The following is a 25347-nucleotide window of genomic DNA, read 5'->3' as shown; positions in this document are numbered from 1 at the left end:
GACAAATTAAATCATTACTATGTGCCAAAGCACTGCATACAATCTGTCAAGAGTATTCAGAAGAGTTTTGGCTTTGACATTTTGCACTATCAATGAAATATGATACATTAAGTTCTGAAAGTTGGATCTACTTTTGTATTCAGATGAAAAACGTATAAAAATGTGACAGTGTCTCAGTGGAATTCAATCCTACACCAAAATTCTCATAGCCAAATATATTCTAACAATATACATACAGTGTGGCAATTGAAATACGGTACTGCCTGTTATGAGGTATGAAGTGGTGGTAACATTCTACAAAATGTGAATATGAATAGAAAGAAAAATTGTTTTTATAGTATTACACAAAAGGTCAACACACGTTGCCATTATGAGCTGAATTACATGCCTTTTGTGCATGTGTCATGAAGCAAATCTGGAACAAGGAGCAAAGATCGTACTTCATTTGTCTGTGCGAAAATACCACAAAAACGTTTAAAATGTATGGAGATATTTGTCTGCCCCATGCTCACACACGTGCATTTCTACCACAGGAGAGAATAATCGCAAGACGAATATCTTCTTTCAGCAAAAACAATTAGAAAGAAAGAGTTCATTAAAAGATGTAGGAAATAATGACCAAAGAGCAGTGTGCAACGCTTTGAATGGTTTTAGAGAATCTGTGTTAATAAGGAAACTATTAAATAAGTAATAATTTATGAGCTGAAGAAAACTGTTGTGGTCACGGAGAAAGATGCAACTTCTGATGTTTCTAATAAAGTACATGAAACGTATAGAGCCAAAGTGCAACGTTGCAACTAAACAGCATTCCTCTTTCCCTCACTTGAATGGCAGACAGTCAACTGGAGGGTGGGTGGATGGAGCTACGTCGTGTCCAATTCAAGTGTGGTGCTAGAAAGGTGAATGACAAATACAGTTTCCATGGCTGAGGAATTCAGGGAATAGGTGGGAGTTAAAAAAATATATGTTATGGACCTCTCAAAAGTTACTACTTTCCCTGTAGGAGCAATAAAGTCTGTGCACAGTTTGTTCCACATTCATTGATTGATGGTGAACAGCAGCTCTGAGTTGCAGACTGAAAGAACTAATTGAGGCAACTAAATCAAATTCAATTTCCAAAATTTGATTGATACGAATGATGAAACTTGATGCTTCCAGTAGGACCCCGAAATAAAGCAACAAAAGCAGAATGGAATTCAGCAAACTCCTTTGCAAGCCAAGAAAAATAAAAATGTAAACTATGCTAATCACTTTTTTTTACGATAGAGAGGGAATTCTGTACAGTGTTTTCATACCCAGTGGTCAGACAGTTACAGCTGTCTGCTCTCTAGATAATTTGAAATTCTTGATTAAAAAAATCCGTTGTGCATATGTCAGTAATAAGAAGAGGGCATTTGGCTCCTTTGCATGACAATGCACCAAACCATAGGGACCAGAAAAAGTCTGTGTACTCTTGTGATCACTAAGGCTTGGAAGTTGAAATATCATCTTTTTTTCTGAAACGTCACAGACAATTCAGGATGCAATATAAACTGCTTTCACTTCAGCACAAACCAATATAGCCTAATTTTATTTGCATTTTTCGGTCTTTTATTATCTACTGGTAATTTTTTTAGGAAATGTTCTACTTTTTGTTGTATTTTTGCCCTTTTCTGTTTTAGAACGGACTTTTTTACAGTGTAATTGTCTATATTCGAGAACCTACTGCAAATTGCCTATGCAATTTGATTGAGTCATGCAGGAATTTTTCTTATAGTTACATCAGCCTTGACTCCTGATCACGTGTGTTACGTGTTTCTCGCAATTCAACACAGCAGAACAAATACTATAGCTGCAGTGCTCGCAGTCAGCATATTGTATCTCACAAGTGCCGGAAGTACAGCAACCGGTGATCCTTCAAATCTGAGACCCAATGAATGGTGATGTCTCTTTACTGCAATGCTGAATATGTCTGGGAATTTCAGTTCCTCGTAATATTTAAATGTACATTGGCATTATTTCACAGACATTCATCATCATCATTATTATTATTATTATTATTATTATTATTATTATTATTATTAAGTCTTGGGTCATTTTTTGTTAATTTTAATGTCATATTTTCAGAAATTTAAGGCCATTTTATAGATCATTTTTCTGTGATTTTTAGGTCATCAACTTCCGAGTCCTACTGTATTCATCGAACCTATGAGCATACGAATGCATTCTGTTGACAGAACTCTAAACACTATTGAGATTTTGATGATATGGATAACATTCTTAGGGCTGTAATGAGAACACTGAACATTATTTCAGATACAACCTTCTATCATTTCTTTTAGTTGCTTCATGACTGTTATGTGAATTATGTATGTAGGAGGACACGCTATCTCGAGTAAAAAATGCTCAAATTGTTACATACATTTTTCTTAAACAGACCAGGTTTCTAGTTACTGCACTGTATAGTTGTTATTATTAACCAAACAAAAAGTGCAGTGATCAGTCTTTTTCCTGAACCATTATATAACTTAGATACCATTATCTTTCTATAGACTTGTGAAAGTCAATCCCTCACCAAAATTGTCCTAGCTAACAATTCTAAAAAAAAAAGTGTTTATAGAAACTAACAAAATATAAAGAACAGTGATCAGTAGACTTCGTTGAATTGCCACACGCAGCATGCAATCAGGTTGCCGATGTACGGTAGTATAGAGGAGGCGAGCGGCCGCCCGGTCTCGTAGTATAAGCAGTTCATGTTAAGAGTTGTGACCGGTCCAAATAGATAGAGCAGCTACAGCTAATGTATACCTATGTAAGCACTTGTTTTTGTATGACTGTGGTTGGAATAGTCAAAGCTTAACATTTGTTCAGTGCAGACAAGAATTCAATCAAACATACTACAATGAGAGTGTTGCTGTTCCAAATAACTGCCCCTGGAATACCCTTACCCCCGCAGCCAATCTTGACCCGTTGGGGAACGTGGTTGGATGCTGTTAATTATTATGCAGAACATTACGGCAAAATAATGGAGGTAATTGATGCATTGGATAGCATAGACAGTTCCGCTATTGCAGCTGTAAAATCATTGCCTTCTGAACAGATATTGGAAGATATTCTGTTCATTGATTCTAATTTTAAAATTGTGTCCAAAAGCATCATCCTGTTAGAATCGTCTAAACTACAACTCTCAGAAGCCCTTAATATAATGGATAAAGTATCACAAAGCGTTATCCAAAATAACAATTCACTAATTTCAGAAAAAGTGAAATGTAAGTTGAGAAACATTATTGCTAAAAATTCTGCCTATTCACAACTTCGTATTATGAATGATGTACTATCAGGTCACGACAAGACATCTGAAGATGGTGTATTAAAGTAGTGACTTTCCGTTCTTCAAATATGTACGTATTACATCGTGTGGTGTTGAACGTACATTTTCCCAAAATAAAAACTGTTTAAGTGACCATTGGAGAAGGTTACTTTGCAGTCGCTCAAAATGTACGTAATTCTTCACTGCAATGCACATATTCAAGGATGATGTGAGTATCTTACATTAAATTTTAAGAGTTAATATATCTCACTATAAAATAATTGTGTATTTACATGTTTAGACATTTCCTACTTCAATGATCATTCATTATATTTCTTGAAAGCAGGATACAGGTTTTATTGTAACCGCAGTATACTGCTCAGTGTTTACACTAGAGGCATACTCTATCCTCTGCACGTCCCCTTCTCATACAGTCTATACCGCGTGCGCAGTAAACCTTGCAATTCTCGTGGAAATTCCACGAAGTCTAGTGATCAGTCTTCTTCCGAACCATTACAAAGCTTAAGATACCATTCTCTTTCGATGTCGGGAACACAACTGAAAAATCGAAGAAAATATTTAATTTGATACAGGTATTAACAAAATACAATGAACAGTGATCAGTCTTTTCCTGAACCATTACATAACTCAGATATTATCTTTTTTTGTGTCAAATGCACATGTGAAAAATTCGAGAAAATTATCTAACAAGTACAATATATTAACTGCTTCAAATCTGGTAACAAACTCTACTAAGTTCTGTCCAGAAAAAGCCGACACCCATGTTCTTGGACACGCGAAGCTGAATTGACAGTACTCTTCGTGAATATTGTTGCGTATATGCAGGCCAGAAAAGCTGTCCAACATTAACAATTATCAGTGTTTCCTACATAAATACAAAATAGCATAATACATGTATGAATCAGGGAACAAAAGTAATCTGGCAAATGTCTCCATCCTTCACATCAAATCTTTCCACATACATACAAAATACAAAGAACACGCATGACTTGCTTACATGACTTCATTTAACACCTTGGACTAATTTCCACCCAATATAAGGTTACTTTTGTCAAAATCAATTTACAGAATCCCAAACGAAACATACTGGTTAAATTTTCTCGTTCACTAGATAATAGTACATATATTTTAATCTTCGTACAATTATCCAGTTCACATAGTTAAATGTTATGTTTTATTTAACGACGCTCACAACTGCAGATGTTATATCAGCGTCGCCATATGTGCCGGAATTTTGTCCCACAGGAGTTCTTTTACATGCCAGTAAATCTACTGACATGAGCCTGTCGCATTTAAGCACACTTAAATGCCATCGACCTGGCCCAGGATCGAACCCGCAACCTTGGGCATAGAAGGCCAGCGCTATACCAACTCGCCAACCAGGTCGACTCCACATGGTTATTCTGCTCATTTTCACTATCATAACATATACATAGTATTACAACCCATTCAAATATCATGCATTTTATCAGTCAAGTTTTACATCAGTTCTTTCTTCATATACTTCTCTTAGGAACTTTCTACATTCTCGATTCACTTGCTACACCTTGCTGCCTCCTGTTCAGAGTCATCAGTCAGTTAAGTGGATTTAGCCATTTGTAACGGTCCCTCTTTTTCTTTTTTCTCCACCTGAAGACGAAGTTAGATTGAACCTTCAAAATACGATTCTTTTGTAATTTACCAGCAATGAAAATCGCTAACACTAACCTCTTTTGAGTAATTCAAAATTATGTCATTTTCTATTGCAAACGAGTAAAAAATATTGCATTATGAGCTATATGCTAATCTTCCTCATAGTAGTATTAACAAAATGAAGAAAGAGGAAGAAAATAACAATTGGACATAGTGCACTGGCAAAATATTATGATCGACAAATTCATGAAACTATTTACTCTGTTCCAATTAATGCTTCACGTCCAAAAGAAAGCTACGGACGTATCTTGCAACTGAATATATATATATATATATATATATATATATATATATATATACATATGCACCCTACAGTTGGAAAATTATATTTGTTAGAAACGTACATAGTAAGCAGTTTTAGAGGTGGTGGCGGTGGTAGTGGCGGCATGGGCGATGGCAAGACAATAAATTAAATAATATTGTCTCCTACTTGAAGTACTGACAGTGCTGCTCATCGGAGTGACTACTACCGCGGAGGAATCGGAGATTACGAATAAAGCTCTCCACCGGTGATCTCCGATACTACCGTAGGTGGAACAGGGGACATACGGAGGGATGCGGGGGTTCGGAGCGAAGCGACAGTTAGCTCAAGGATGACCGGCGTGTACGGACTGACGGTAGTTGTGAGTGGAATAAAATGGCACTAAATCTCATATCGGTCGCATGGAAATTCTTTAATTTAGTTGAAGGTAATAATAAAGTCGCACACTGTAAACTTTGTGGGCGAATTTACTCTAAGGGTGGTGTAACTTCGAATTTGTTAGACCATTTGAATCGATCGCACAATCGCGAACTTGATGAAAACAATTACGCAAATCATTTGAATACGATTTCTTTTTAAATTGTTTTAGTAATATTGTTCCCAAAGACTCACAGTCTATGAAAAAGTCTTGAAATTTCTCTAAAACGTAACTTTCGAGGCAATAAAAGCATATGAAATATTTACAAGACGACTTGAGTTGTATTTTACTGTTTAGACAACTTGAGTTATATTTTACTGTTTGGATTAAAATATTTCTGAAAGAAACTAAAGAAACATCTGGTAATAATATAATTACAATTATCCTTAAGTTGATATTATTTATTACAGAGCAAGAGTGGCGCGTTTTAGAAGACGACTTGAGTTGTATTTTACTGTTTAGACAACTTGAGTTATATTTTACTGTTTGGATTAAAATATTTCTGAAAGAAACTAAAGAAACATCTGGTAATAATATAATTACAATTATCCTTAAGTTGATATTATTTATTACAGAGCAAGAGTGGCGCGTTTTAGAAGAGGCAGTTCAAATACTGACAACCTTTAACACAATAATCACAATCCTGTCCGGTGAAGAATCTGAATAAATTATGTTGGACAGTAAACTTTATCACATTGATAGCCCACGTTTCTTTTGTTCCATTCTGAAGCTCCCTTAATATATTTTACGTTAACTAAACCGATTAGAATAATAATTGACAAACCCTGTTTGCGATTAAACGAGAGTTTCTAGGAGAATTAAAGTATAAATGTTTACATTAGCTACTGAAAAGCTTTACTTCTGCGTTAGTTTTGCAGTTAGATTGAATGTTATTAATTTTATCAATGACATAAAACTAATACGGCTTTCCACACATATACTATGAATTTCAAAACTAGAAAAAAAATCTGTCAGCTAACGTAGCACTTTAAGCAACACAAAAAAAGAGCCGAAGAAAGAGAGAGAGATTAACATAAAAGAGAGATTAAACAACAACAAATTAGAACTTATTTTAAAAGATACGCGGACGTCAGCGGACTCGAATCACTACCTGATCCGATTAAAGGAATGCTCAGCAAAAAGTGTATGTCTGCGCCACAGCACATATACAACCTGCGCGGCATCAATCGGAGGTAACCGGAGTTCTCCGATTGAAAGAGCACAAACAACCGCTCCGGAGAAAACCTAATCATAAGCAGCACTAAGTACTGAATTTAGAAACTAAGGGTGCTATTCATAGAGATTTCGCAGCACGCGCTACGAGCGTACTAAGCTAGCCCCGGCTATCCACTGGTTACTAGTACAGAATTCAAATCATATCCTATCGCTAACACTGGTTTATGAATACGAAAAACGCTGATAATCCACCGAAAGCCCGCGCTAAAAATGTCTATGAATACGGCCCAAAGAGAATATTCTTTAACATCCCTTGCTTATCTACTGTATTAAGTATTGGAAGATCTTGCACTTTCTATTACTGAATTCCACTCTTAAGTACAAAATAATATTGCCTTAAATATTCCTTATATAAAAAGGCTTGTCATAATAATACTTTATTAAATGCTGAGAAGGTAAAATTATGTTATATACTTTCCTCAGTATGTACACCTATCGTAGACTGATTCCTTATACAGTACCGGTAGTAATTATTCCAAAGTTAAAATCCCTTTCAAAAAGTAATACTACATGATATGACATTTGCAGTAACATAGAGAACATTTGGTCTTTTTGTAATGTCCTGCACAGTAAAGATAAAATCATAATAGTATCATTGTTAACACGGAATGTTAAGGTGGGGATCAATACAATATTGTCTGTTTTATTTAACTTTATATTCAACAGAAGACGTTATTTAGCATCAATATATTGTGAGTGTTGTGAGTTCAAGAATAGATAGTATCCTGTCCCTTCTGAATACTAAAGATGCATACAGCCCCATGAAAGTTATTTTGGTATATCACAATGACGAATACACACACGCGCACGCACACGCCTCTACCCCCCCCCCCCCACCCGGTGTTTCATAGTGTTAAATCGAACGTTCTGTTTTATATGTTAAGCTCATCGATATCTAAGCTCTTATCATATAGTTCACGAAAATGTCGCATTAATTCAGTCTTAATTTGCAGTACATTCTTTCCTAAATGTATGTGTGCGCACACACATATACATACAGATATATGTATGGAGTCGGCCCGAGTAGCGCAGCCGATATAGCGCTGGCCTTTTGTGCTCGAGGTTGTGGGTTCGATCCCGGCATGTAAAAGAACTTCTGCGGGACAAAATTCCAGCACACCGGCGACACTGATATAACTTCGGCAGTTGCGAGCGTCGTTAAATAAACCACAATTTTTAATTTTATATGTATGAACCAGAAGGAACTATTTGTCATGTGTCCTGAAACGTGGGCCTACTATTTTATTGTTTTTTTTTTTTTTTACTTTTTTTACTTGGATATTTAACGACGCTGTATCAACTACGAGGTTATTAACGTCGGTGGGATTGGTGATAGCGAGATGAGGCCGAGGATTCGCCATAGATTACCTGACATTTGCTTTACAGTTGGGGAAAACCTCGGAAAAAACCCAACCAGGTAATCAGCCCAAGTGGGAATCGAACCCGTGCCCGAGCACAACTCCGGATCGGCAGGCAAGCGCCTTAACCGATCGAGCTACGCCAGTGGCTCTATTTTATTGTTGTAAACCATTAAAGTGATTAACTGATTAATAATGTGTCCGTGTTATCCTGTTATCCTGCAGCAGGACAACCATTACGCATATCTGTTGGTTGGGTTGCTTACTGTTTAGGTGCTTTTGATTAACAGGCTGACATTGACAGTATAGCTCAGTGCACATTATCAAAACTTGTTATGCACTTTGTGTATCTGGCATCTGAAGGTAGATGGAAAGAAGCTGAGTGTATTTATCGCCAACAATATCTACTGTAATTTCACCTTAATTGTTTTTTCGGCAAGGGGGATTGAAAGAGGTTCTGTTATTTGGCCACAGCAATCCCCAGATTTTAATTTTTATTGTGGAGTTATGTCGAAGCAATTGTTTACGAAACACCTACTAACACCAATGTGCAAATGCTGGCAAGAACTTGCTTTCCTGTGACACAAACTGAGCTACATCTGGCGTTTGCGCTCTTGTTCTATGAGGATAGGAGATTACATTTTGTTCATCTCCTATAATGTAAGTTTCTCTAATACTTGTGCCAAAGTTTGATAAAGAATGTATTCCTTTGAGTTAACTAAAGGAAATGGTACAGAAAGACATGTAGTGAAAGTCACAGTATAACTAATCTTCCATACAGGATTCACACTTCGCAACAAAGTAACCTAGTTTTCAGGGTAGTGCATGCATATGTATGGGCGTCTAGTGTCTAAACTCTACAAATTCGGACATGGATTCCTCATGACATTGTTTCTTCTGACCTCTATACCACTCCTAGTATATATACACACACAGTCTGCCTTAAATAAATTGCAGTATACACTTCAAATTCACACGATAATAAAGAGCTTCCATATCAATGGTTTTAACGTACATTCAGAACTTGCGAATAACACTGAAATAACAGGCTTACATACGGATTATGTAATGTTATGACATGACACACTTATATTAAGAGGATATAGTAAATTTAGAAGTGACTGTAAAGCTCAACTCAACTGATGCCGCTGCTAAATCTCCAACTGAAATTAAAATTACTAAACTTCTGGGAATTGCTGTTGGAAAAATTTATTTAGCATTTTCACTTATATCAGGGACATAATGCAAACACACTCTCAGACCTTATTGCATGCTCTTCCTTAGCCAAACTATTGTCATATAAAAGATGGAAGTATTTGCTTTAATTTCTTAATGACTTGATATTATGCATATGGTATTACTTTTAACTTAGTCCCCTTGCAGCATCTCATTTCCAATTTGTATTTATATTTTGGTACTTTACATAAAGATATATTGGTGAAATAATAACATATATTAAAGTGATATGCCTTATCCAGTGGTTCTTTTCAACTTCTAATTACTGTAGATTATTTCTTTTGAATTATTAAAAAAAAATCTTATTGCGTTAAAAAGCATTATTAAGAGGGAATAAATTTGGAATTCAGCATGCGAGACATATCAGAATACTGTCCTATTTTCAAAATTAAATGTGTAACTGCTTATAGAGGGAGAAATTAGCTACAATGAAATATATATAAATAAATTTTTTACTGTAGGGTATTTTTTCATTTTTAAATAAAATTTGAGTTTCTAAATCAAAAGTAAAATGAAAACTGTACACAAATAGTAATTATCCCCTAGGACTGAAGAGACATGTGAATATGTGTGTTATCATTGAAAAGGGTAAATACTGAGTCTATATTTTGAAATATTACGCTGATGATTGCATTAAAAGTCAATAATAAGAGAAAATGTTCTCTTTGCCACCATAAATATAAATTTACTACTTACTTGATCGCTTGCTAAGTATTTCAAATATACTAGAAAAAAAAAAAGCTACTACCAGTCGCGTTTTAAGTCTCTCCACAGCTTTCGAGATTATTAATTAAAATTGGCCGTAATATTCTTCGACACTTTCTATTCAGCACATCACCTCCATCACCACCACCACTACAAACATCATCATCAACTTACACTACTGGTATTATTTGCAGGTAAATAATAAAAAGAAAAGCAATTATAATAGTGTGGATGCTTTGGTTAAATGATAACGACAGAGAATTCTGATCTGTTACCAGAAGCTGAACTTGATACTGAAAATCCTGTCCTAAGAATACAAGGATATAAAAAAAATCAAGAACCAGATTTAAATATCATATTGCAAATTTTCAATTAGGAATTTTTAATGAAACGAGTATAATTTCGTAATTCAGTGGAAAACATTTGTCTCGATGGTAATTGGGTAGGAGCGGTCTACCTTTTATATATGCCCTTTTTCCGCTATTTAACCTCACTGGAAGTACTATTCATCTTTGAAAGCAACAGCGTAAAAGTGGGTGGGGCCGCTAGCCCCCCAGCAGCGCAAGTGGGATCTGTGCACATTCGAAATTAAGTATAGCCCTACTACAAATTAGTGTACTTGTCTCGTCTATGCAATTCCAATCAGTTAAATATCAGAATTTTGTAGAACAAAATTAACTTCCATAACAAATTTTATAACTTGGTGCCAACCCTAGGCACTAGATGTGTAATTTATAAACAACAATTAATATCAAGTGAAATATTTTAAAGTGAGTCTTCCAAATTGCTTCGTTGCTCACTGGTAAGGTGTCTGACTCAAACTGAAAGATTGTTGGATCGATTCCCGGAAGCTGCACATAAGGTAATTTACAATGAATTATACGTACTTACATGTAGTTCAAGATCGAAAGATAGTAAGGAGTAATGCTAGCAAGATAAATAATAAATAAGATAAAAGAAGAAAAAAGGAGAGGAAGCTGAGAATGGAGGGAGAGATATGTAAGACAAATAATAAAAAGTTATAGTTTTATTACCCAATAAGAGAGCTGAGTTAGTGGAAACACATGTAAAAGTTAGGCCTCTCCTACATAATTACGCATTGACCAACGTTTTCTACCTAATTGCCCAAAATTTGATATTTGTTTGAAATAAATTATATTACCTAGAATACTTGGGGACACTGCAGTAATTTATAACATAATTACCATTAATTTATGAGAAATGCGAATGATGATTGAATATTAGAACTTGGTCATATTAAATCTTACAAAGTGATTTAGTTTTAAATTTTTTAATTAAATACCCTTCGAAATAAGAATCTAACTCAATTGTAAAAACATGAGCCTTAAACTTTTATTCCAGGCGAGAGGTATTGAATTTTTCAATCGATATATATATTTCTCATATAGGTTTTACTACAGATGTACAATAATAATCCCATCATCCAGATCGGCTGAGGTGCTTGTCTGCTGATCTGGAGTTGCACTCGAGCATGGGTTCGATTTTGGCTTCGACTGATTACGTGGTTGGGTTTTTTCCGAGGTTTTCCTCAATCGTAAGACGAATGTCACGTAACCTATGACGAATCGTCGGCCTCATCTCGCCAAATATCATCTCGATCACCAATCCCATCGATGCTAAATGACCCAGTAGTTGATAACGTCTTTAGATAACAAAGTCAAAAAAAAATCAATAACATAGTTCTATAGTTTCTATACTTCATATAAAATTAATGACCAATGGAACCTGAAAAGAGATTTCAAATAAATATTATATTTTCTTTTTTACAGAGTTTGAATGAAACTACATTCAGTCTCTGGTCGTTGGCAAATTCTTTTTATCTAAATTCTGAAAATTATACATTTTTTTAAATTCCTTATTAAGACAGAGATGTAACCTAGTTATTTTCTTGTATATCGGTAATACATAAGAGATCGATGATGTACGACAATAGATATTCAATTATTACCGTATATTCATGCGCCTTCAAGGAACTGATCTGCAGCACAACAAAATAATTTTAACTTATTATTTCTATTTCAGGCTCATCTTGTTTTTGTGGTACTGGTAAATGGATTAATGCATGATGATTGAAGCTCTCTAACGACGTAAACCCTGTCCCACAAACAGCACATACATGAAGTTTATCTCCATTATGCATCAATTGGTGTGTCTTTAAATTACTTAATGCAGTAAACGATTTCCCGCACTGTTTACAGGAATGCGGTTTTTCCCCTGTATGCGTTAATTCATGAGTCTTCAAATTGCCACGAACGTTAAAACTTTTCCCACAGACAGTACAAGAGAAGGGTTTTTCTCCTGTGTGTATGAGTTCATGAGTTTTGAGATTTCCTATAACAGTAAAACGCTTGCCACACACTCCACATGCATGAGGTTTTTCACCTGTGTGAATAAGTTCATGAGTCTTCAAGTTGCTGCGCGCAGAGAAACCCTTTCCACAAACGCTACATATGTGAGGCTTCTCTCCTGTATGAGTCATTTCGTGAGTTTTTAAATTACCTAGCACAGTGAATCGCTTACCGCATGCACCGCAAACATGTGGCTTCTCTCCACTATGTATCAATTCATGTGTTTTTAGGTTACCATGCAAAGCAAACGTTTTACCACAAACTCCACAAGGGTACGTTTTCTGACCTGTGTGGTTCAATAAATGGTTTTTTAATGTATTCAAATCTCCAAATTCTTTTCCACATTCACCACATATCAACGGCCTCTTTTCGTGTGCTAAATATTGTTGTATTGGCAATCCCGGTATAGCAGTTAGGAAAGGTGGCAAAAATCTACTTGCGAGTGTTGAGGTCAGGTCGAAAGTTCTTCTGGAAGGTCCTGGTTGGGTGAATAAATCCAAGTGGCTTGGTGTACGAACTTCTGGAAAACTGAAACAAAATGAATTCATGTTTTAAGATGTAAAACATTAATTACTGGTACAACTTTAAGCTGTACAAATTAATTTCGCATGTGGAAGTAATGATAACTTAATTCCGTCAGTTAATAGATTTGCAAATTTCTTTAGGTATTTCTTTCTTTGTCAGTTTAACCTCCCTCTTTTTCCGTCTTAGGTTACGTACACGTTGGAGCAACGATAAACTATAAAAGAAATGAGCTAGAGACGGTTTGGTATTATCAAAGAATCATGTGTTCATATCGGAGCAACGAGGATGCGAGAGGAGAACATTTTGATTTATCAGTAGAAGATATTCTATGCATCCACTTAATGAAATAAGATATATAGGAAATATCAGCTGCTAAGTTCAAGGTTAATATAACTTAAATACATACAAAATTAAACCCGTTTCTCATCCCAAAGATAGCATAAATTCGCTGTGTTGTGATTGGTTCTTGTGATCACATAACATATGACGAATAAATACACAACTGATCAATTTGCCAATATCTACAATAATTAATTTAATACGCCGAAATAACAATAAATCGATTAATATTCGGATATATTTACAACCACCGGTAATTATACAGATTAATATTATCTTAATCAGAGATCATATGAACGACAAGAGCGAAGAAAATGGAACTTTTCATTTTCGTTGCTTTTATCGTGTATCTTCGCTTTTATCGTTACTCCAATATGCACACCTCAATGACAATACATGCTTCAATTCTCTCTGATATAGCATCACTGCTTCTTTTATCGTTTATCATCGCTCCAACGTGTACGTACCCTAACACCCCACTGCAGGTACGGTAGAGGAGAATCACTGATCACACACTAGACATCTCACAAGTGCGGGCCTCCCTGGTCATGGGATTAGCATGGCACAGGGCTACTGCAGACACATCACAGGACAATCACAAAGCAAGGGACAAACACCTAGTCCTATGGATGGAAGGTAAATTTCTTCCACTGCCCACACTGGGAATCGAACCTCGGACCACTTGGTTGGACGCACACACGCTCTCTACATAGCCACAAAGGCAGCCAGCTTTGCAAATAAATAAAGTTTACACCAATCGAAACGTAACATAAAATTTATACTAAAATACAGTATTTCATCATAAACAAAAGGTATTAGAGTGTAATTCACTCTCTGGAGAATTAGCTTTGAATTCCAAAGACAATATGAATTTATTATTGACCTAAATTAATTTGCTGCCGGTAATGGCTTTCCCATTCGTTCATAATTCACAATTCATCCCCGAAATGACATGCTAGTAACTCTAGTCAACGCATTTAATAACTCCTTTAAATCTACTTCAACATGGGAAAATGTTCATACAGGGGTCCCACAAGGATCTATATTAGGGCCTCTTCTTTTTCTAATTTTTATAAATGACCTTGGCCCCATAATAAAAGGAACAGGTTATCCTACACTATTTGCAGATGACACAAGTATCATAATTACAGACAAGAACTTTGCCACATTCAAATATAAAATAGAAATAATTCTCCTTAAAATTTATGACTGGTTTACAACCAATAAACTAGCATTAAACATTAATAAAACTAACATAATTCAATTTAAAACCACTTCATGTGTTCAAATCCCGCTTGAGCTGATTACCTGATTCCCCCCCCCCCCCTCAAGTTTTTCCCAAATTTGAGGCGAATGTTATACATTCCCATGGCGAATCTTATGGACTCATCTTGCCAAATAGAATTTCGTTATCACTAATCCCACTGACTCTAGATTACGCCGTAATTGATACAACGTTGTTAAATAACCGAGCCAATAATCTATACTCCAATATTATTGCCTCTTACATCTTGCATTTGATATAACTTTTTTAGACGAAAATCAAGTTTTCTGCAGTTTTGCAAACTGTTACTTCTAGCTTCCATTTCCCCAATTGTATATTTATAGGCCTAGTAACAAAATAATTTGTTTACCTTGCAATTAGTATTTCTATCATTACCGCAATATTTACGTCAGATATTACATTTTCTTTTGAGTTATCTGTATGAATAAAATTTCTGAGAGTACTGTCAGTCTATCACTCTGGCCTATACATGGTCTGTATTACTGTAATCATTCAAATATAGTCAATATTACTGCGCTGAAGATGCCAGCTTTATACTAAAAATGTACCTTGGTCTTTCGATGGTGGTAGGTCGCAATGGGGGCTTCTCATCATTTGTGTCCTCCATGTAGATATTTAAAGCTGTTTGCTGAATACAAAATGTTTAAAATTGGTGCTTTGTATTAACTGTCACACAAATTTTATAGTCTACGTAATTCTTAATGATACCTGAAAAAAAAATGTACAATTAGTGAACTTTTGCATATATTTTATCTTTGTAAGATATTTTGTTTGTAAATTTGCATAAATACATATTAAAATTATGTACAACTGAACTGAAATATATTATCTAAAATATTATATGGACATAAAGAAGCGAAAAAAAGTTTAAAAACCACCATCTTAATTCTGAATATACCAATTTTATTCTTTTAGAGTACTGTACTGACGTTACTTAAAGTGACTGAGTGATGCTATGGCGATAATGGAACAAGAGTATGAGAGGGAATAACCATTGATAACAAAGTATCTGGAGAGTACTCAGTTACAGGTTGCCGTGTCTGTGGCAGAAGAACCAGTGCCTTGGTCTTTCATCCAAGAGACACAGGTTCGATCCTCGGCCAAGTCGTGATGGAATTTGTGAACAAAGCAGACATTGCAGAGGGTTTTTTGGGGCACTACCGTTTCCCTATATCATTCCAAAAAACTCTCCATCATCTTCTCATTCCATCTTTTATTTATAATAGATCCTTGTTAAAAATAAGCTATGGTGAAGTCTTGGGGGTACTACAGTTTCCCAACGCTGATAGAGGAAGGGCTTGGGGCTGTGGGCCCTTGAGGCTTATCAGGCTGCTCATCTGAGAATGGGACATGGCTTTGTCAGAGCTGAAGCAGAATGGTCAACCTGTCAGCATCGGATTCAAAAATGCTATCCAAGCCACCTTTCTGACTTATAAATCGCATATACAGGGTGAAAGATAACCACTGTACCAAAATGAAACTGGCAACAGATCATGAGGAGAGGTTTGAAAAATATAAATAAGTTTTTTTTCTAACATTCACCATTTTAGATGAAATCGTTACGTTTCTATGAAACATCTGGTAACATCATGGCTACTGCAATAAATCTAGCAAGCGATGCTGCGCTATGTTACAAAATTTATTTTAACGATTTTCGCAATTGTTCAATTTAAATTCGTAGCTAAACAATTTAATTTGCAAAGAAAGACTCAAGACACTAACTATTCAGATTATTTTTACCTATCTACTTGATAGCAATCAGCCATTTCTCGGGTTATTACTGCAACAGAATGCTGCAGACATTGGGCAAAGACCTATCTTTTTCCTGTTTAATGGTGCTTCAAAGAAAAAGTGTAATAAAAGTTCTCTTATATTTAACATGTAGAATTGCCTCTTAAATTTTGGTGCATTGGTCCCCATCTACCCTGTTTACGCACACAATGGGCCAAAGCAAGCATATGTGAAAGGACCAGTTCTAGGTCCAGCCCTCAAAAAACCAAGCTAATCATAGGTTCTTCCATAATAAATCAATTATAAACATATCAGAGATTTAAGGTTTCTATAAAAATTTTTCTGGTGTTTGAGTAACTTAAAACTCAAAAATCTACTGAAAACTTAAAACTTCTTCACAAGTACGCAGAATATATACTCAAATTGAACAACTTGCGCAAATGTGTTGACCTGGAAACGTGCATTTTGAAGTTATATACATAACATAGTACACAATATCACTTAATGCAAGAATATGTGACTTATTTTTTTCAATCTAACTTCATATTTTACTGTTCACAATTTAATTTAAAACTAGTCTATTTTTATTTAAGCTAATATGACAGCTTTTACCAAAAGTTTAAAGACACCCCTTCAAAGAGATGTTTCACTTTTTTGCTTATACTTATGTCAAAACCCCTGATGTTCCTGTGAAAAATGAAGTTTTTTATTTGCAAATCAAATCTATCTTTAAAACTTTTCTGTTATAAAAACTTACTGAAAAATCACATTTTGTGTAGAAAAAAATTAATTGCTCCAGAATAGGTGTACTTGGATTAATGAATTTTGGGATAAAGTTAGATATTATCTCTAGTCATTCTTCCACATCCCAATAATCTGCCACTTCACGTTCACACTCACTGAATTTCGACCCATATTCAGTTTTTAAAGGAAGAAATCTAACCTTCCCAAACTTGTAGCAAATGGAGGGAATAAGTCGATTGACCAGTGTTACCAATTCCCAATGTTATGATGTAAGTGTCCCGGGTCAATTTGTTGCGAATTTCAAACACAAGAGAATTTTAGAAAATGACAATTTTTCCTAGAGGAAAAGGAGAAAAATGTGGATTATAAAGCGTGAACAATCTGTCAAAAAATGTTTAAACAAAAAGTAATAATTGCACAAGAAACCTTTCAGTTATGTCTAACTCTATCCCAAAATTCACTGATCTAAGTAAACCCATTCTGGGGTAATTAATTATTTTTCTACAAAAAATTTAATTTTTCAATAGGTTTTCACAACAGAAAAATTGTTATATAATTCACAGTAAGGAAGAAATAGATTGGGTTTGCAGTAAAAGACTTCATTTTTTCACAGGCATTTGATTCCTGTATAAATATCAGAGGGTTTCACATAAGTATAAGGATAGGAGTGAAACATCACTTTTGAATGGGTGCCAAACTTTTAGTAGAAACTGTATACCTGTGCTATCAGCTCCACTTATTGTGGTGGTATGCTGTATATTTACAATTAAATGAAAACAATATATAATCTACAATCGAAGAGAGAGAGGGGGTGTGTGTGTTTTTTTCTCTCTATCCAATATGAAAAGGGCTGGAAAGTAATTAAATAACATATACTGATCTTTAGTATTACTTTATTTATTACGAGGCGGATCCAGAAAGTAAGTTTCCCTATTTAAAAAAAAAAAAAGAACACACTTTCAGGAAAACATTTATTGGCAACAGGTACAGCAATGTTTCAGCTATTTTTCAACATAGCCACCATCAGAATTGAGACACTTGTCGTATCGTGGGATCAACTTTTGTATCCCTCTGTCATAGAACTCTGCCGCCTGTGAATGGAACCAGTGTGTGACAGACGTCTTCAGCTCTTCGTCGTTGCCAAAACACTCACCGGAGAACAGGAATTTCTTGAGGTGCAAGAAAACGTGAAAATCGCTGGGAGCAAGATCAGGACTGTAGGGTGGGTGATCAAACAACTCCCAGCCAAATTCCGTCAAAACAGCTGCTGTGCGCCGAGCCGTATGTGGACGAGCATTGTCATGGAGGAGCACAACACCTACAGTAAGCATTCCACGCCTCTTGTTTTGAATGGCACGTCGCAATTTTCGCAGTGTTTCACAGTAACGGTCAGCGTTCACTGTTTCACCTCTTGGAAGGAAGTCAATGAGCAGAATGCCCTTCCTGTCCCAGAACACCATGCACATCACTTTCAGTACCGACAGCATCTGTTTGAATTTCGTCCTGACCGGAGATCCACTATGCCGCCAATGCATTGACTGCTGCTTGGTTTCCGGGGTGAAGTGCGAAATCCAAGTCTCATCGCTCGTGACGATCCTGTCGAACTCGTCGCCGTCATCGTGATACCATTGCAGAAATGTCAGTGCTGCTCCTAAACGTTGCATTTTGTGTTCGGGTGTCAGGTTTTTCGGCACCCACCTGGCACACACTTTTTTGAACAGCAGGTGCTTAGTGACAATCTCATGCAACAAGGATCGCGATATCTGCGGAAAATGGCTGTTCAGCTCTGTAATCGTGAAGCGACGGTTCTCCATGATGCACTGCCGCACCAGCTCAACACGATCATCATTGATGAGGGATGGTCGCCCACTGCACTCTTCATCATGGACACTTTGACGACCTTCGGAAAACTGCCTACACCAGCGACGCACCATCTGCTTACTCATGATGTTCGGCCCATAGACCTGACAGAGCTGCCAATGAATTTCAATTGGCGCAATGCTTTATGCATTAAAGAACTTTATGACTGACTGAACCTTGCAGGCAGCGGGAGAAGGAATAAGAGCTTCCATTTTGGACCACTGCTGCCACGCTACTGGCACCAGGCGGGACCTGTCCGGCTGGCATATGATTGATACGGCATAGATCTGTTATACGCATGCGCAATTGACACGGCTAGTTACATTTACTTTCAAGGGGAAAAAATCGGGAAACTTACTTTCTGGATGCGCCTCGTAATTAAAAAGTTATAAGTAAACATCATATAAGATTTGTAGTTCTGTTTGAAGATTTAAGCAAAATTGAATATCGGAATTGTAGCAAGAACAGTGCAACAATGGCAGACTGTAAATGGTTGCTGAAGTAGCGTACTCGAAATAAACGTTATAGAATTTACTGTGTATTGAAATGCCGCTCCATAGGTGAAAAACAACTAAATCAAATTCTAATTACACGTAAGATTTATAATACTGGGTAAACAATCCTTCGTTCACCTGTGCTTTCATGGCTTACAGCTAGTCAGTGGAACCAGCTGCTAAGATGGTTATAATTTCCCCACCTCCACCACGCTGGAGGTCGCGTCAGACATCAGTGTGAGTTGTACTCTTGTAAGATAAGCATGTGTTCTTTAGGAGACATAAAATACTGTGTGTGTAATACATTGTGTTAATTAAGTTAATATGATTCAATTCAGGTATTCTATTCCCCAAAATCTAACCAATCATGTATGATTCATACGTGCTTACAGAATCGACTCGTGCTGTAAGGAGATTATTTTAAGACAGTTTCCCTGGTGTCCAAGTTCTGAATCGAAGTTTGATTCAAAGATTGGTAAATCAATTTTTTGAAATGGGAAGTGTTCTTGATAGGAAGAGTAGACAGCTATGTACAGCACTCGCAGAAGAAACTCTAGATAACATTGGACATGGCTCTGGAAAATTCCCCTAGAAAATCACTTCGACGTCTTTCTCAGCAAATGGGAATTTCCTTTGGCTCTGTTTGAATGGCTACAAAGTTACTGAAGTTAAAACCCTTGCTTGATATGGGTGAGTAAATTACTTTTACTTTACTTTTTAAGTGTTTATTAGTAATAACTTATGCGACAAACTGTAGATAGATTTATTATTTATTTATTAGTGTTTATTTTTCAAGTGTTTATTAGTAATAACATACACGACAAGTTATAGTTAGAATTTTAAAGTGTTTCTTTTTTTTTTTTAAATTATGGTTTATTTAACGATGCTCGCAACTGCCGAGGTTATATCAGCATTGCCGGTATGCCGGAATTTTGTCCCGCAGGAGTTCTTTCACATGTCAGTAAATCTACTGACATGAGCACACTTAAATGTCATCGACGTGGGCTGGGATCGAACCCGCAACCTCCAGCACAGAAGGCCAGCGCTATACCGACTGCGCTACCCAGGCCGACTTTTAAAGTGCTTATTAATGTATTTTTTTTTTGTCCCGCGCCGTGGTGTCGCAGTCTAAGGCATCCCGCCTAGGACTCGTGTTATGGAATGCGCACTGGTTCGAGTCCTCATGGGGGAAGAAATTTTCTCATGAAATTTCGGCCAGTGTATGGGACCAGTGCCCACCCAGCATCGTGATGCACTTGGGGAGCTACGATAGGTAGTGAAATCCTGTTGCAAATACCAGCTATAACGGCTGGGGGGATCATCGTACTAATTACAAGATACCTCCATTCTGGTTGGATGATCGTCCACCTCTGCTTCGGCATGTGGGCGTGAGGCCAGCAGCCGGCTGGTCGGTCTAGGCCCTTCACAGGCTGTAGCACCACGGATTATTATTATTATTATTATTATTATTATTATTATTATTAATGTATTTTAAGTATTTATTAGTAATAACTTAAGTGACAAACTGTAGGTAGATTTACTGCGGACTTCCTGAAACTCGTTCACTACAGTTATCAGCTTGACACACTCAAGACCCGCATTAGTAGAAGCAGACACACAGAGGAGTGTTCACGCAGTATGAATAATTTTGTTTCTGTTTACCAGAATTGTTTATGATATCAATATTCTCACTTCATTACCTGAAATTATTACTAGAGGCACGATTTTATGATGAACCACGAAAACACAGAATGTGTTAATAAGATCACTTACTTCGAGAGTTGGTCAGTGCATCTGGCCGCAAAACCAGGTGGCCCGGGTTCCAATCCCGGTCGGGGCAAGTTATCTGGTTGAGGTTTTTTCCGGGGTTTTCCCTCAACCCAATAAGAGCAAATGCTGGGTAACTTTCGGTGTTAGACCCCGGATTCATTTCACCGACATTATCACCTTCATATCATTCAAACGCTAAATAACCTAGATGTTGATACAGCGTCGTAAAATAACCCAATAAAATAAAAATAAAAATAAAACTTTGAGAGTTCACTTTATGCTCTTGCCTGCAAAGTAGTGCCAAAACAGAATGGGCTCATTGGCGAGCACACATTGGTGGAAAGTTCAGTGTTGAAACAAGGTACTCTGAAAACCATGGACCAACTGACACTGGAGACCAAGGTTAGTGTAATGAAGCGATTCGCAACTCTACGTATAGCATGTACAGCAAACACACTACTAAAAGACCCTGCCCCTGTGCATGAAGCTTTTGAATCACTTTCAACTTTGTTTCATTTGCCTCAGCTAAGAATTACCAGTATTGATTGCATTCATGCCGAGATATTTAACAATATTCCCATCCTAGAATCAGTAAATATAAAAGATTTTTTGAAGTCTTATTTTCAACTTCAGACTGAAGTAAAATTTTCTTCGGGTGAAAGTAGAGTTACCACCTTTCATTTTTCAGAAGCAGTGGATCTATAAATTTCAATTTTTGTACATTTAATAGTTCTCTCTTGTTTTACATAAAACATAGCATCACTAATCTTGTATTAGTAGAGCCCGGACAAGAAGTTATGGCACCGGCGCGAGGGACGCATTTTAGTTTGTTTGCTTGGACTCGCCCTCACACTCAACTGGAGGGGTGTTGGGTTAGTTGGTTACTAGCATTCCGAGTGTTCAGATCATTCTGCTACTACCGCTATTGCTAATACTGAAAACATTGTCCTTCTGACCGCCCTCATTATGGCATTGTCTAAGGTGTGAAATCATAGAGTAGTTCATAGTCAAGGACATGAAATAGCATACAATGTCTGGAAATTCATGTCAGAAGAGGCTGTAAATGGAATACCAATTCCATTGAAAAGCGTGTGTGCAAGAGTACTGGCTGCCACTGGTATTTCAAAGCGAACCTTGGCAAGAATCAGGAAAGAAGGGAAAAATATTGAGGCAGGAACAGCAGATTCTTTCTCCAGTCCGGAAAAATCACAGCCGAAGAAGAAGATTGTTGCAGCTGTAGACAGTTTTGATGAGGAAGTCATAAGAAGACTCATTTATAATTTCTACGCTACGCATAAGCAGAGGCCAACCCTGCAATCGCTTCTTCCAAAAATGGATATCAGTGTACGATTATTGAAGAAAGTAGAGAATAATTACATTGAAATTGAGCACGTGATGGACAGTATTTTTGAGAACATTTCCATAGACTTAGGGACATCTGATTCCAGCACAGATCAGTCGTCTGATTCGGACAGAGAATAAGAATATAAAGATGGAATAGCGGGCGTAATTCCATTAGGTACCTTTGGACTCTTGAGTAGGAAAGTGGTGATACTAAGGTAAGACGAATGTTTTTGGAAAGAGATGAAACGGATATGCCTGCTGCTCTGAGCTTGAGAACCGTAACCCAAACAACCCCCACTCCTCTACCCTGCTGGCCGGCAATTTAAAACTTCGCGCATGTTGGTGCCATAACATCTCGTCTCAGCTCTACCATAAAACATAGTATCTCCAATAATATACACACACACCAACCCAACTAACAATTTTAGTGACATACATGAAGGACTAAAATAAAACGCATATAGGCTATAATACACCCCAAAACAATTCAGAACTTTATGAGACAAATTAATATTACATCAATCTAAGAGCACCGGTACTTCCATTTATACTGTTTGTTGCTCCTAGCAGATTCCAATAGTAGTTTCTCATTTTTTAACTTATATACAAATCCTGAACAAGTCAAATTAATGTTCATATTGATGAGAAGTTCTGCTGTGATCAAATCAACAGAACACTTGTTCCTAACATTCCTCCACTTTAAAGTCATATGAGAGAAAACCCTTTCTACACAGGAACTGGAAGATGGTATAACCAAGGCTCATGACACCACCTCTGCCAAAGCAGGATGACTGAATTGTTTAAATTCCCTACCCACTTCAAGCCCATACTCTTGCTGTCCCTTTCTTCTCCTAAAGTATGTTTTTAAGACACTAAATCTGAAAACAGAACAGCCAAATTGGCACCGACTCTCAGTGCAGCAGCTGCTTCTTGTATGAATTTGAAAGAAATTTGACATAACAGTCCCAATATTCAAGTTCCTATAAAGGGTTGTTTTCAGAGAAATGTCTCCAAGCATTTCATATCTCAGTTTGAAATATAGATTGAGAGAGGTTTCTCTCACCCTTTTCTGAAATAGGCTAATTACTTTCACATAAAGATAACAGAAACACTCATCTTTCAGAAAATCTGGGGACAACGCTCTCTTTCTATTTAAACAAGAAAACACTGAGAAGAAATTTATAAAATTCCTGTCAATGTATATTTTTGAAAGTTGAAGAGGGATGGAGTTTCGCTTATTTTTTTGTTTGGTTTTATTTTAATTAATTTGCTGGAACGTTTTTGGAAGTTTTATTACAAAAATGAGTATTTCAATTGTGTTTTGTAAAACATTAATAATATATGAAATAGGCCTAAGTGTGGGGTTTTTAATAGACCTATAATTTCAATTATATGTGCCAACAATTAAATGGACCTATTGATTACTAAGTCTCAGTGCTCTAATAGCAAACAAAAACTTTATTTTAACAACACTTGATATTTTGTACCAATTTCATCCCCATACTGGTTGAGTGGAAGAGAAGGCCGAATGGCCTTAACTCTGACAGTTAAAATAAACCATTATTATTATTATTATTATTATTATTATTATTATTATTATTATTATTATTATTATTATATCAACAGATTTTTATATCGATACCGTATTCTATGTTTTTATTTATCAATTAATTGTGCACCTAATTATTAGCTTATAAAATGTTCATGAAGTTTAACTTTCATAGAATTATGTGGTGGGAATGAACTTACATGCCAGTCATACTATTTCTGATATTCTATCCTTGTCGGAAAAAAAAAAAAAAAAAAAAAAAAAAAGAGGAATGTCATCCATACAGTGGCAATGGTAAATTGGGATTTTGGTATTTTGTATCGATTTAATAGTTAATATTGATAAACGTATTCCAATTTCACAGAGTAGACCTATACTACAGTTGAAGTTTTTGAGAAAATTGTAAAAATTATAATTAATTTACTTGTCAGTTATACAGATAAATGGTGAAATGACATAGGCTCAACAATAATGTTTAATATTGAACATTTATTAAATTGTAATATTAGGAGGCAAAACAAGATGTAACTTTTCTTTAATAAAAAAAAAATACTAAATCTCAAGCACAAAAATGAACAGTGACATATTACTTTTTTTTTTAAACTTATGTACAGAATTAACTATAAAATTATAATTATATAAATAAAAAATAAACATAGGATATTCCATTTAATTACATGCCATTTTGTGCCTATTCACGGATTCAGGTATACTGAAAAAGTTTATCAAAGCGATTTCATTGTTTTAATCTTCCACCATGGAGAAACAGCAGAAACGTACAAGAAAGTATTTGGGGTTAGGAAACGGGCATTTAAAATGCAGCAAGTGTTACTTACATTGAAACAAAGGTACACAATTTCACACCCTTTTACACATACAGCTTTCATCACAATCGGGACAAAATTATTCTCATGTAATTAAAGTAATGATCTCAGGAGCCATGGTTGTAGACGTTATGTGTCGATAATATTGTGATGAAAATTCTTGTGTTCTTGAAGTATTTGTCTTGTAATTATATCCGAACTTTTTGTTGACTTGTATCACTTATAATTTATTTGTATATAAAGTAATGGAAGAGATGCCATTATTAATGTACACGTTATTTCTTCATAGTCCGCCA

The 25347-nt window shown here is 36.0% G+C and overlaps 2 protein-coding genes across 8 annotated transcripts in view; one reads left to right on the top strand and one right to left on the bottom strand.

The window, feature by feature from the left end:
- Window positions 1–25178, bottom strand: part of LOC138707564 (zinc finger protein 415-like) — a 66587-nt gene extending 41409 nt beyond the window's left edge. Inside the window, exons 1-4 of one of the 7 annotated variants that reach the window (XM_069837144.1) lie at window positions 25064–25160; window positions 15284–15363; window positions 12873–13114; window positions 1237–4939 (exon numbers count right to left, since the gene is read on the bottom strand). In XM_069837144.1, coding sequence (XP_069693245.1) covers window positions 4899–4939; window positions 12873–13114; window positions 15284–15363; window positions 25064–25114 — 414 coding nt within the window. In that variant the 5' untranslated portion in view covers window positions 25115–25160 and the 3' untranslated portion in view covers window positions 1237–4898. Of the gene's footprint in view, window positions 1–1236; window positions 4940–6114; window positions 13115–15283; window positions 15444–25063 lie in introns of those variants that run through there. The other 6 variants (XM_069837147.1, XM_069837143.1, XM_069837146.1 and 3 more) reach the window with 6 other exon arrangements.
- The window catches only part of LOC138707565 (zinc finger protein 431-like), a 52410-nt gene continuing 52236 nt past the window's right edge, over window positions 25174–25347 (top strand). Inside the window, exon 1 of the mRNA XM_069837150.1 lies at window positions 25174–25235. The gene's annotated coding sequence lies outside the window, so the exon portion shown is untranslated. The remainder of the gene's footprint in view (window positions 25236–25347) is intronic.

This window comes from Periplaneta americana, chromosome 10 (genome assembly GCF_040183065.1).
Source record: "Periplaneta americana isolate PAMFEO1 chromosome 10, P.americana_PAMFEO1_priV1, whole genome shotgun sequence".
In the NCBI taxonomy this organism is placed as follows: Eukaryota; Metazoa; Arthropoda; class Insecta; order Blattodea; family Blattidae; genus Periplaneta; species Periplaneta americana.
Note: the sequence above shows the minus strand (reverse complement) of the source record. Positions and strands in the feature narration are given on the sequence as shown.